This window comes from Electrona antarctica (assembly GCF_951216825.1).
Source record: "Electrona antarctica genome assembly, chromosome: 17".
NCBI classification, from domain to species: Eukaryota; Metazoa; Chordata; class Actinopteri; order Myctophiformes; family Myctophidae; genus Electrona; species Electrona antarctica.
The window spans coordinates 2,658,542-2,670,790 of record NC_136798.1 but is presented as its reverse complement, the minus strand read 5'-3'; the positions used below and the strand labels follow the sequence as shown (position 1 = coordinate 2,670,790).

Genomic DNA, 12,249 nt, shown 5'->3' with positions numbered 1-12,249 from the left:
TGCTGCTTTTAAACATGCGGAGGTTCAGCCTCTTTTAAAAAAAAAGAATCTTGACCCTTCCGTTCTTTCAAATTTTAGACCCATTTCACAACTCCCATTTCTATCCAAGGTTCTCGAAAAGTTAGTTTATACCCAGTTGCAATCATTTCTAACTACCCACGGCATACATGAAACCTTTCAGTCAGGCTTTAGGACAGGCCACAGCACTGAAACAGCCCTCCTCAGAGTTTTCAATGATTTACTTTTAACTGCTGACACTGGTTCCCCCGCTGCCTTGGTGCTCCTGGACCTGACAGCGGCATTTGACACTGTTGACCACCCAACCCTGCTATCCAGACTAGAGCATTACATCGGCATCACTGACATTGCTCTGCAGTGGTTCAAGTCCTACCTCACCGACAGGAGCTTTACAGTCAAGCTTGGTGAACTTTCCTCTAGTCCTGCCCCCCTTAACTGTGGCGTCCCCCAGGGCTCCATTCTCGGCCCTCTTCTGTTTTTATTGTATATTCTGCCATTAGGGACAATCATTAAAAAACATAATATGACTTTCCATTGCTATGCCGACGATGTACAGCTTTATTTACCCTTAAACACAAAAACCAGTGATTCAACTAAACCATTGTTGGACTGTCTCTCAGATATTAAGGCTTGGATGGCCTCAAATTTTTTAACACTCAACGAGGGAAAGACTGAGGTGCTGGTTTTCGATCATGCCCCAAGCTATCCCAACGCTGACCTTGGCCCACTCAGCATCAACACTCGCCCCTTTGTTAAAAATCTAGGAGTACTCTTTGACAACAAATTTAAATTTGATAAGCAGATTAGTGCCGTTGTCAAAGCTAGCTTTTTCCAACTAAGGCTGCTGGCCAAGATCAAGGCCTATCTACCTCCCTCAGACCTAGAGAAAGTTGTCCATGCCTTCATTTCCTCGCGGATTGACTACTGCAATGCCCTGTACTTTGGAATCGATCAATCTGCTATCAGACGCCTACAACTCGTCCAAAATGCTGCTGCCCGCCTCCTTACCGGAAAGAAAAAGCGCGATCATATTACACCTGTCCTTGCTTCCCTACACTGGCTCCCAGTTCGCTTTAGAATAGATTTTAAATTATTATTGTTTGTCTTCAAAGCCCAAAATGGGCATGCCCCCCCTTACCTCTGCGAGCTCATTAAAACATACGTCCCAGCCAGACCCTTGAGGTCAGCTGACCAACTGCGTTTGATTGTGCCTGGAACCTCATGTGTCACTAGAGGTGACCGAGCCTTCTCTGTGGCCGGTCCCACACTGTGGAATGCCCTGCCCCTTCCCATTCGTTCTGCCCAGTCCCTGGGTGTTTTTAAATCTCTCCTAAAGACCCACTTTTTCTCCCTGGCTTTTAATGTTGCCTGAAAACTCGTACCCTTCTTATACCATGTCTGTTTATACTTCCGGTCTCACTTGTTGCTTTGTTTTTGTTTTGTTTTGTTTTTGTTTTGTTTTTCTTTTCTTTACATGCTCTTGTTGTTGCTCTGTTATTGTTTTACATGCTCCTGTTCAGCACTTTGGTTTGTCTTCGGTCAATGTAAATGTGCTATACAAATAAACTTTGATTTGATTTGATTTGATAATATGGAGGTCATTAAAAGAGATCCAACTCCCACACAGGGCGTAACTACGTTGTTAAATTTGACCCAAGGGTGGCAACGCTGCCTCCTCCTCAGTCTCAGATCGGACAGTGATTTCACACATGCACGTGCAAACCGACACTGTAACTCATACTTGCTCGTGATTTGCCGAATATCGACTGACTCATCGCACAGAGGCGGCGGCAAAGCAGACATCATAACAATCTGGTCCTCCAATATGAAAAAGTCATCTCAACTCCATCCGATGGGAATGCGTGTGCTTTGCTGCTGCAAACTGTGACAACCATAAAGAATACAGCCTCCTCACTCCTCCACAACGTAACAGTGTCACTAAAAAGTAATTACACCAGGCTGGCAGCAATTACGCCATGAGCCTTTTGGCTCACGGCGCCCACGCTGTGCCCACGTTCTGCCTCCTCACAGGCCTGGCTGGTGAGGCTGGCTGCCCCATGTTGACGGAACAACAACATTAACCCATTTTGACCTGAGATCAGATTCTAAAAATGTCTTCTACATCCTGACAGTTTTCTGAAAAAGCTATGTTTCTATGTCAGTCGTTCTTTGATTTTTCAAAAATAGCAGACCTACAAGCTCGTAGCGCGCCAATCGGTGGCGCGCTATGAGCTTGTAGATCTGCTATTTATCAATAGCTAAAGCATAACAATGCTAACACCAAAAGGGGTTCCCGCCCAAAATGGGTTAACCCATTTAGACCCGAGAACGATTCTACAAATGTCTTCTAAAAACATGACAGTTTAATCAAAAACCCTATGTTTCTATGTCAGTCGTTCTCAAACATTTTCATGTCAAGCTAGGACCCCCAAAAATTATATGTAATTGGCTTCCAGCCCCCATCTCAAAATATGTTGTTCCAGGTCAGGGACCCCCCCAGAAGCAAAGATTTGAGTTAAAAATGTTCGCTCTGAAAGAATATATATTCCATGTTTGCCCCACATTTTCACGATTTTTCAAAAATAGCAGACCTACAAGCTTGTAGATCTGCTATTTTTCAATAGCTAAAGTATAACATAATGCTATAAAACACCAAGAGGGGTTCCCGCCCAGAATGGGTTGAAATAAAATAAAATAAAATCCTGGTAGGGAATCAACCACCACCTCCACCCACCTGCTGGGCCTTTCTCCAGAATGGGTTAAAATAAAATTAAATAAAATCCTGGTAGGGAATCAACCACCACCTCCACCCACCTGCTGGTTAAAAAATAAAATAAAATCCCTGGTAGGGAATCAACCACCACCTCCACCCATCTGCTGGGCCTTTCTCCAGAATGGGTTAAAATAAAATAAAATAAAATCCTGGTAGGGAATCAACCACCACCTCCACCCACCTGCTGGTTAAAAAATAAAATAAAATCCTGGTAGGGAATCAACCACCACCACCACCACCACCACCACCACCTCCACCTCCACCACCACCACCACCTCCACCCACCTGCTGGGCCTTTCTCAAGAAGCTGTTGAACGTCTCACTGGCTCCGAGCAATGGATCCTGACGCACTGTTAGATAATAAGAGAAGACAACACAATCACCAAATAAGTCATCCTCAGCTCGGTCATTGACGACTTTCAAATCCTTGCTAAAGACCAGTGTTGTTTTCGTCGACTAAAACTATGACAAAAAATGTTCGTCGACTACCTTTTTTCACTGACGAAAACTAAATGGAAACTAAATGAAAACTAAGCTACGATGACTAAAACTGAGACTAAATATAGTGACAATTTCGTCAACAAATAAAAACTAGACTAAAACGTTAGGAAGGGACTAGTGGACAAGAGATCCAGTATAAGTCATTTTACACTTGGTTGCAAGCTCACAACGCGTCGCAGCGCGACGCGTTGTGAGCTTGTAGATCGGCTATTTTCAGCAATGGAAAATTACGAGGGCATCAAGGCCCGCCAAAATACATTTTAGTCGACTAAATCAACTGTAGATTTAGTCGACTAAAATCTTATGATATTTAGTCGACTAAAACTAGACTAAACACTAAAACATTCCAGGTGACTAAAATGCGACTAAAACTAAATGAAAGCTATTGAAGAAACTGACTAAAACTAAAATCAAAATGTGCCGCCAAAAACAACACTGCTAAAGACATTTCTTTTCAATCACTTTTCCTAATTAAGTTTACCGTAGCCTTTATAGCCTACCTATGTACTTTGTTCCCATATGCACTTATGGAATTGCCTTTTGTTTTTGATATATTGTTCTGTTCTGACATTTTTTTATATAATGCTTTTCCTTCCTTTTATTTTTTGCTTTCATTTATCTTCCTCTCCTCTTCTTTTTGCCTCCATGTATGTTTTTATGCTCTGTGATGTGAAGCACTTTGGTTCCACCTCGGTCGTTGGAAATTTACAAATAAAGTTTGATTTTATTTTATTTTATTTTTTTGCGTGGTGGAAAACTGGAAAGTGAAAGGGAAGTAGAAGGGAAGTCAACTCGGACGACCCCATTTACACTCTTGAGCGTCATCAGCTGGTTACACAATAAAAAGATAATAGTCTTTTTACTCTTTACAGATGTACTGTACAGAGTACGGTAATAATAAAGTTAGGGCAGGGTTAGACAACATTTTAGGAAGGAATGTTTTCAGTGTCAACTAAAGCCATCATGTGTTTTTACTCTAGGGGGAAACACAGACTCTGAAATGTACTGTATGTAGGTAGGTGATTAAGATGTATTTGAACAATATGTGTGCTGCCAGCTAGATGCTGATACCAAAGTGCAGAGGTACAACATGCCAGGAGTAGTCATGTGATACAGTAAGATACTGTAGATAGTAGTAGCTCATAACAGCCGGTAGTCAAAGACATGTCATATAAGGTGAATGACAAGAGTATATAGTACTACAGGAGTGGTGAAAATGAAGGCAGGACAGACTGGTATTAATGCAGAAAAAAGGCATGTATATATCCTAGGTGAGCCATCCATGCATTAGTAAGGAGTTTACAGGATATAATTCAATCATCCTTTAAGCTAAATCTGTCATTTTATAATTATACAAAATGTACTCGACTAAATATCAGAATCGTGTGAAGTGAGGGGGGGGGGGCTCCCAGCCTCCCACATGACATCACTGCTTAAAGCAAACATTAATTTAAAAGTGGAGAAAGGGAGGCTGGAGCAGCTCAGACAGTTTAAGCCCTTATTTTATTAACAGGGTGCAAAGTAATAAAGAGACAACGTTTCGATGTTACATCTTCGCCAGGTTCCTGACCTCCTGTAACCTGTCCTGTCTCTGAGACGCACCAGACTGGCCTGCTATAGGCTAGAGGCTGCCTCTGAGATGCACCAGACTGGCCTGCCATAGGCTAGAGGCCTCTGAGACGCACCAGACTGGCCTGCCATAGGCTAGAGGCCTCTGAGATGCACCAGACTGGCCTGCTATAGGCTAGAGGCCTCTGAGACGCACCAGACTGGCCTGCTATAGGCTAGAGGCCTCTGAGACGCACCAGACTGGCCTGCCATAGGCTAGAGGCCTCTGAGACGCACCAGACTGGCCTGCCATAGGCTAGAGGCCTCTGAGATGCACCAGACTGGCCTGCCATAGGCTAGAGGCCTCTGAGATGCACCAGACTGGCCTGCCATAGGCTAAAGGCCTCTGAGACGCACCAGACTGGCCTGCCATAGGCTAGAGGCCTCTGAGACGCACCAGACTGGCCTGCTATAGGCTAGAGGCCTCTGAGACGCACCAGACTGGCCTGCTATAGGCTAGAGGCCTCTGAGACGCACCAGACTGGCCTGCTATAGGCTAGAGGCCTCTGAGACGCACCAGACTGGCCTGCCATAGGCTAGAGGCCTCTGAGACGCACCAGACTGGCCTGCTATAGGCTAGAGGCCTCTGAGACGCACCAGACTGGCCTGCTATAGGCTAGAGGCCTCTGAGACGCACCAGACTGGCCTGCTATAGGCTAGAGGCCTCTGAGATGCACCAGACTGGCTTGCCATAGGCTAGAGGCCTCTGAGATGCACCAGACATGGCCTGCTATAGGCTAGAGGCCTCTGAGACGCACCAGACTGGCCTGCTATAGGCTAGAGGCCTCTGAGACGCACCAGACTGGCCTGCCATAGGCTAGAGGCCTCTGAGATGCACCAGACTGGCCTGCTATAGGCTAGAGGCCTCTGAGACGCACCAGACTGGCCTGCCATAGGCTAGAGGCCTCTGAGACGCACCAGACTGGCCTGCTATAGGCTAGAGGCCTCTGAGACGCACCAGACTGGCCTGCCATAGGCTAGAGGCCTCTGAGATGCACCAGACTGGCCTGCTATAGGCTAGAGGCCTCTGAGACGCACCAGACTGGCCTGCTATAGGCTAGAGGCCTCTGAGACGCACCAGACTGGCCTGCCATAGGCTAGAGGCTGCCTCTGAGATCCACCAGACTGGCCTGCTATAGGCTAGAGGTGCGGTTGGAACGCCCTTCTGCATTAATTAAAAGTCCATAGACTTGGCTGCCACATGACGTCACAAGCGGGGGTCCTGTTTTTTTTCTGGAAGCCAGATGTTGGGGGGGCTAGCGCCCCCTCAAAAACAGATATACTGATATTAACTGGTCATCTGGCCTGGTGGTGGTCTCAATGATTTGGACATTTCTAGGAAGAATTTGGCTCAGCTTCGATCAACAGTAGTCGCCACACTTGACGAATGACACAATCCAGTTGATGAAGTCAGTTTAATTAATACTTCAGCTTCCATTGAGGTGCCAGTGCTCATTTTTATAGTGAATTATAGTTCAGTCATTATATGAATGAATACATTACATGATTAACTACAGCCACAAATGCTTGCTAGTAAAACTGTACGTACATTTTGAGCTCCAACCCTTCCACAAAATGCTGTTAGCTTAGGTCTATAAAGCATTTATGCCAATAGGTCAATGCCAACATTGATCACAAGACCTTTAAAAACGGCTAACACAGCTTCGCAACGGGCCCAGTCCAAATGAGATTGTCATAGTGGTTAATTTTCCATAACCAATGATGCAACCAAGCAAATATCCAGCCAAGAACACACTTGGCTGTGTGTGTGTGTGTGTGTGTGTGTGTGTGTGTGTGTGTGTGTGTGTGTGTGTGTGTGTGTCCATGCCTCCCAGACTACGAGCAAATACACCCAACTAAACAAAGCTCCCTTGTTCTGCATTCACTGCCAGAGTTGGTGTGGATTAAAACAAAACATGGTAAATGCAGCCAACTCTCCTTCGGTCACAGTGAATGTTTGGCCAAAGTTCACCCTTGACCCTTGACCCTTGACCCTTGACCCGTTTGTCAAATGTCAGGCGAGAGGCTTTAAAAAGCCACGTTGGAACATTTTCCACGAGTCCAAATATTGACATTTTATCATTCGTTGCTGTCGAGAGGAAACCTCATAACTCCATTTTGAGCTTTTCGATTTTTTTGGCATAAATCAGTGTTATTATTATTGTGTTGTTTTGAAAATATTGAACCAATGGAAAGTAGTAAAAAGTGCTTTGGACAAAACCTCTCAACTCCATTGGCCCCTCAAAATGTCTGCTAAAGCAACTAACTCCACCACCTCTCATGGAAGTAATTGACAATATTTTTCGTTTAAAAAAAATATAAGGTTTTCTTAATTTCCTGAAAATGTTATATTTTTCATTTCCTGAAAAATGAACATTTTGGAGTTATGAGGTTTCCTCCCGACAGCAGAGATATTTATGTTGGTCCTGTGGTTCTAGTGATAGCATTCACTCTCGTCTCGTTGTACGCCATGTTTCAGATTCTGGAAAAACTGTCCGAATCTTCCTTGTTTATTTGCTAAAAGTGTGATTTTGAGACCTTTTTAAAAAAATCAATGAGTGTGAATGGAATCGCTCATTCGAGTTCCTCAATCACAGAAGAAATAGATGATATATAGATGATGATCAACAATATTTTCACTTATATCATGGCCAACCTAAGGTTAAACTTTTTTTTACGAATTACTGGCAAAAGTTTGTTAACATTAGTTTACTATGAAATGAGGAATATGACTTACCGGTATTTTAAAATCACATTCAAGTTTTCATTTGGCAAAGAAATATTTTTAGAGAATGCAAACGCATAACGTTTATAATCATAACCAGGAAGTGAGTGAAAAGACTTAGTGGCAAGATTGTCTAAGTCGGTAATTCCAGGTGCGTCAGCATACTTTACCCAGGACCGTCTTGGCCCAGAAGCATGCTACAGTACTATGCTTTGTGCTTTAGATCTGAGTCAGACATGTAGAACTTTCATGTGGTCTGGACTCAGAGAGCAGTTTTATGCTTGCCAGAACCGACACACCAAGCCAAGTCAAATACCAGAGGAATTGCTGGCATAGCAAGGTATATACCTTTAATTCTGGATATGGCATGAAGATGCAGAGTAAAACATTTGTCTATGTAGTTAAATAATGATAATAATGAGTTATTAGGAACTTGGGGAATCATTTTAAAACATCAGAAACTTTGATTCACCCAGTGAATACCAGCATATATTTAAAGCTATTTAAAAGAAGGGTATTAACATCATAGGATTATTATCATAATTATCATCATTAAACATTAACATAAGATTATTATCATAATTATTATCATATCATAATTATCACAACTATTATTATCATAAGATCAAAGTTCTATATTCCATTCTTGGCTTGAGTTTAAATGGGCTGATCATTGTAACTTCTATCCTACTGTTCTCCATCTGAAAGCTCTCACTCTGTAAAGACTAAGTTCTAAGAAATGCTTTATTTTTCTTTTGTTTCCTTTGTACTGTGTTTCTTTTCTTAAAAAAGGCTAGGCCAAATAAGCTTGGGCTTCAGCCTAGACCTTTTCGGTGCCACCTCTTTGTAATAACATAAATGCAAATGATGAAGTTTACCATTAGTAAGGGCATTTTATCAGGTATTTGACCAATCTGGGAACTAAATCGTTACCAAGAAATTTCTTCACCAATGTGTTTCTAAAGGTGTCTAATAACATGTAACATGAAATTCAACTCCCGTGGGAAATTGAGTTATTAGCATAATATGTGATTAGTTTTGCACAAAAAAACACTCCTTGGGCTAAATTAGGCCATATCCACATGACCAAATGTGCTGACCTCATCACGTTTGTGAGGCCGTTTTCCTCCCAAGGAGTGTTTTTTGTGCAAAACTAATGCTTGGAATGGATTCAGAATCATGAAAACCCCCTAGTTTCATATGTCACATGCTACTTAAAGAATGATGAAATTTGGACTTTTTTGCCTTATATAGGATGTTATGGGTATGGTCACATATTATGCTAATAACTCAATTTCCCACGGGAGTTGAATTTCAAACTTTTAGTACATGTTATTAGACACCTTTAGAAACACATTGGTGAAGAAATTTCTTGGTAACGATTTAGTTCCCAGATTTTCATAGATTTCTCTTATTCATTCATTCATTCATATACACATGAGAAACGGAACAATCTGTGAAGGTATATATTAGACGTGGAGAACCCACCAGCCTGCATGTATTTCTCCAGCTGTTCTCGTCTCTGTTCCACTTCAGCGGGGGTCAGCGTGAAGATCTTCTTCGGGGGAAAGGATGGCACCACGTTGTTCCCATACTCTTTTTTTATCTGTTGGCACCAAATGGAAATAATTGTGAAACTACACAGCTAAATCCTAAGTGTTAAACATTCATACATTCTTAACACTCAGAGTTTAGCACTGGGGATTGTACTGTGGCTAAGCTGTGAATTTGTGGCGCATTAAGCCGTTAGTTCTGCATTGTTCTTTTAACCCATTTTGGACGGGAACCCCTTCTGGTGTTTTAAGCATTATGTTATACTTTAGATTTTGAAAAATAGCAGATCTACAAGCTCATAGCGCGGCACCGAGTGCCGCGCTATGGGGGGGGGGGGGTCACTGGAACAACATATTTTCAGATGGGGATCGGCGACCAATTACATATATTTTTGAGGGTACTTGACATGAAAATGTTTGAGAACCACTGACATATAGAAACATGGGTTTTTCAGAAAACTGTCAGAATTTAGAAGGCATTTGTAGATTCGTTCTCAGGTCTAAATGGCTTAACAATGAACTCAGAAGGACTCAAATAAAAAAAAAGACCCAACAACTTTAGAAATACATTTTACTGGATCAAAATTACATCAACTGCAGCGGAACCTGTACGGTACGGTACAGTCCCCTCCCTGAATTCAACAGCAGCAGAACCTGTACGTTACGGTGCGGTCCCCTCCCTGAATTCAACAGCAGCAGAACCTGTACGTTACGGTGCGGTCCCCTCCCTGAATTCAACAGCAGCAGAACCTGTATGGTACGGTACGGTCCCCTCCCTGAATTCAACAGCAGCAGAACCTGTACGGTACGGTACAGTCCCCTCCCTGAATTCAACAGCAGCAGAACCTGTACGGTACGGTACAGTCCCCTCCCTGAATTCAACAGCAGCAGAACCTGTACGTGCGGTACGGTCCCCTCCCTGAATTCAACAGCAGCAGAACCTGTACGGTACGGTACGGTACGGTATGGTCCCCTCCCTGAATTCAACAGCAGCAGAACCTGTACGTGCGGTACGGTCCCCTCCCTGAATTCAACAGCAGCAGAACCTGTACGTACGGTCCCCTCCCCTCCCTGAATTCAACAGCAGCAGAACCTGTACGGTACGGTACGGTCCCCTCCCTGAATTCAACAGCAGCAGAACCTGTACGGTGCGGTACGGTCCCCTCCCTGAATTCAACAGCAGCAGAACCTGTACGTGCGGTACGGTCCCCTCCCTGAATTCAACAGCAGCAGAACCTGTACGTGCGGTACGGTCCCCTCCCTGAATTCAACAGCAGCAGAACCTGTACGTGCGGTACGGTCCCCTCCCTGAATTCAACAGCAGCAGAACCTGTACGGTACGGTCCCCTCCCTGAATTCAACAGCAGCAGAACCTGTACGTGCGGTGCGGTCCCCTCCCTGAATTCAACAGCAGCAGAACCTGTACGTGAGGTACGGTCCCTCCCTGAATTCAACAGCAGCAGAACCTGTACGGTACGGTACGGTCCCCTCCCTGAATTCAACAGCAGCAGAACCTGTACGTACGTACGGTCCCCTCCCTGAATTCAACAGCAGCAGATTCAGAGTCTTTGAGGCCCATTCATACCATTTCAGATGAATCACAGGGTTATTTTAAGCCTCATTTCAGCAAATAGCTGGTGAATAGTTTCCATGCCCTACACACACGCACACACACGCACACAGACACACACACAGACACACACATCTAGAATGATGAGTGTCTACTTATCCCATTTTGGGCGGGAACCCCTTTTGGTGTTTTAGGAATTATGTTATACTTTAGCTATTGAAAAATAGCAGATCTACAAGTTCATACAGAGTGTCTGCTATTTTTTGAAAAATCGTGAAAATGTGCCTCAAATCTTTGAAGATATATTATTACAGAGTTAACGTTTTTAACTCAAATCTTTGCTTCTGGGGAGGTCCCTGGAACAACATATTTTCAGATGTGGGGGTGGGCAATTACATATACATTTTGGGGTCCTTGACATGAAATATTGAGCACCACAGATACAGAAACATAAGGTTTTTCAGAAAACTGTCAGGATTTTGAAGACATTTCTTTTTAAATGTCGACGTCAGGCCAAAATGGGTTATTTCAGGAGTTCACTGTCATCCAGACCTACCTTGACTCATTAATTCCCATTGAAAATAATTTTGCCATTTATATAAGACCGAACAGTCTAGATTTCAAATGAACCCATTTAGACCTGAGGACGAATTTACAAATGTCTTCTAAATCCTGACAGTTTTCTGAAAACCCCTGTTTCTATGACAATGATGCTCAACCTTTTCAAGGACCCCCAGAATTATCTGTATTTGGCCGCCGACGCCCCCATCTGAAAAGATGTAGTTCCAGGGACCCCCCCCCCAGAAGCAAATAATTGAGTTAAAAACGTTTGCTGTGAAAGAATATATATTCAAAGATTTGCCACATTCAAGATTTAAAAAAAATAGCAGATCTACAAGCTCGTAGCGCTGCACTCGGTGCCGCACTATGAGCTTGTAGATCTGCTATTTTTCCAACAGCTAAAGTTAAGCTAAGCTAGAATCAGAAACCAAAATGTTTTCATTTAATTCGGAACATTGCTGCAGGCTAACAGAGTTACAACAGAACTTAATCATTTCACATTCCTTTTTTTTGCTTACAACTTGTGGCATGTTGCCTGATGGGTGATTTTCTTTTACATGTAGAGGAAATTCAGGCTCTCTAACACATCTGTAAAAAGATTGACTGCAGTGCACACGGGAGGCGGCAGGGAGAACATCCTTCACCTCCACATACTGCCCTTTGCTATTTCCACTGTGCTGCCTGGAAGGGAGCATCAGTCGCGCATACTAATGAGCCTGGTAGCCGCAGCCACTTGTGTGTGTTAAAGATGCATCATCATAGTATAGAGTCCACGCAAATAGAAAGGGCAGCGATCTCACGTTGCCCTCGAGTGCTCCTCTCGGCCACAGCACTTACTTTCTTCTATGGCTTTTAAACAAAAATATAAAAGGCATTTAAAGTATTTTCTTCGTCCTTGTTTTACATCACTTTTGCAGAACCAAGGATGCAAACAGGTATG

General features: G+C 43.4%; 1 protein-coding gene across 2 annotated transcripts in view; it reads right to left on the bottom strand.

Annotated features, from left to right (window-relative positions):
* snx17 (sorting nexin 17) overlaps positions 1 to 12,249 on the bottom strand; it is a 61,522-nt gene that overhangs the window by 36,951 nt on the left and 12,322 nt on the right. For both annotated transcript variants that reach the window (XM_079525853.1, XM_079525854.1), the window contains exons 3-4: positions 9,114 to 9,231; positions 3,077 to 3,141 (exon numbers count right to left, since the gene is read on the bottom strand). In XM_079525853.1, coding sequence (XP_079381979.1) covers positions 3,077 to 3,141; positions 9,114 to 9,231 — 183 coding nt within the window. The remainder of the gene's footprint in view (positions 1 to 3,076; positions 3,142 to 9,113; positions 9,232 to 12,249) is intronic.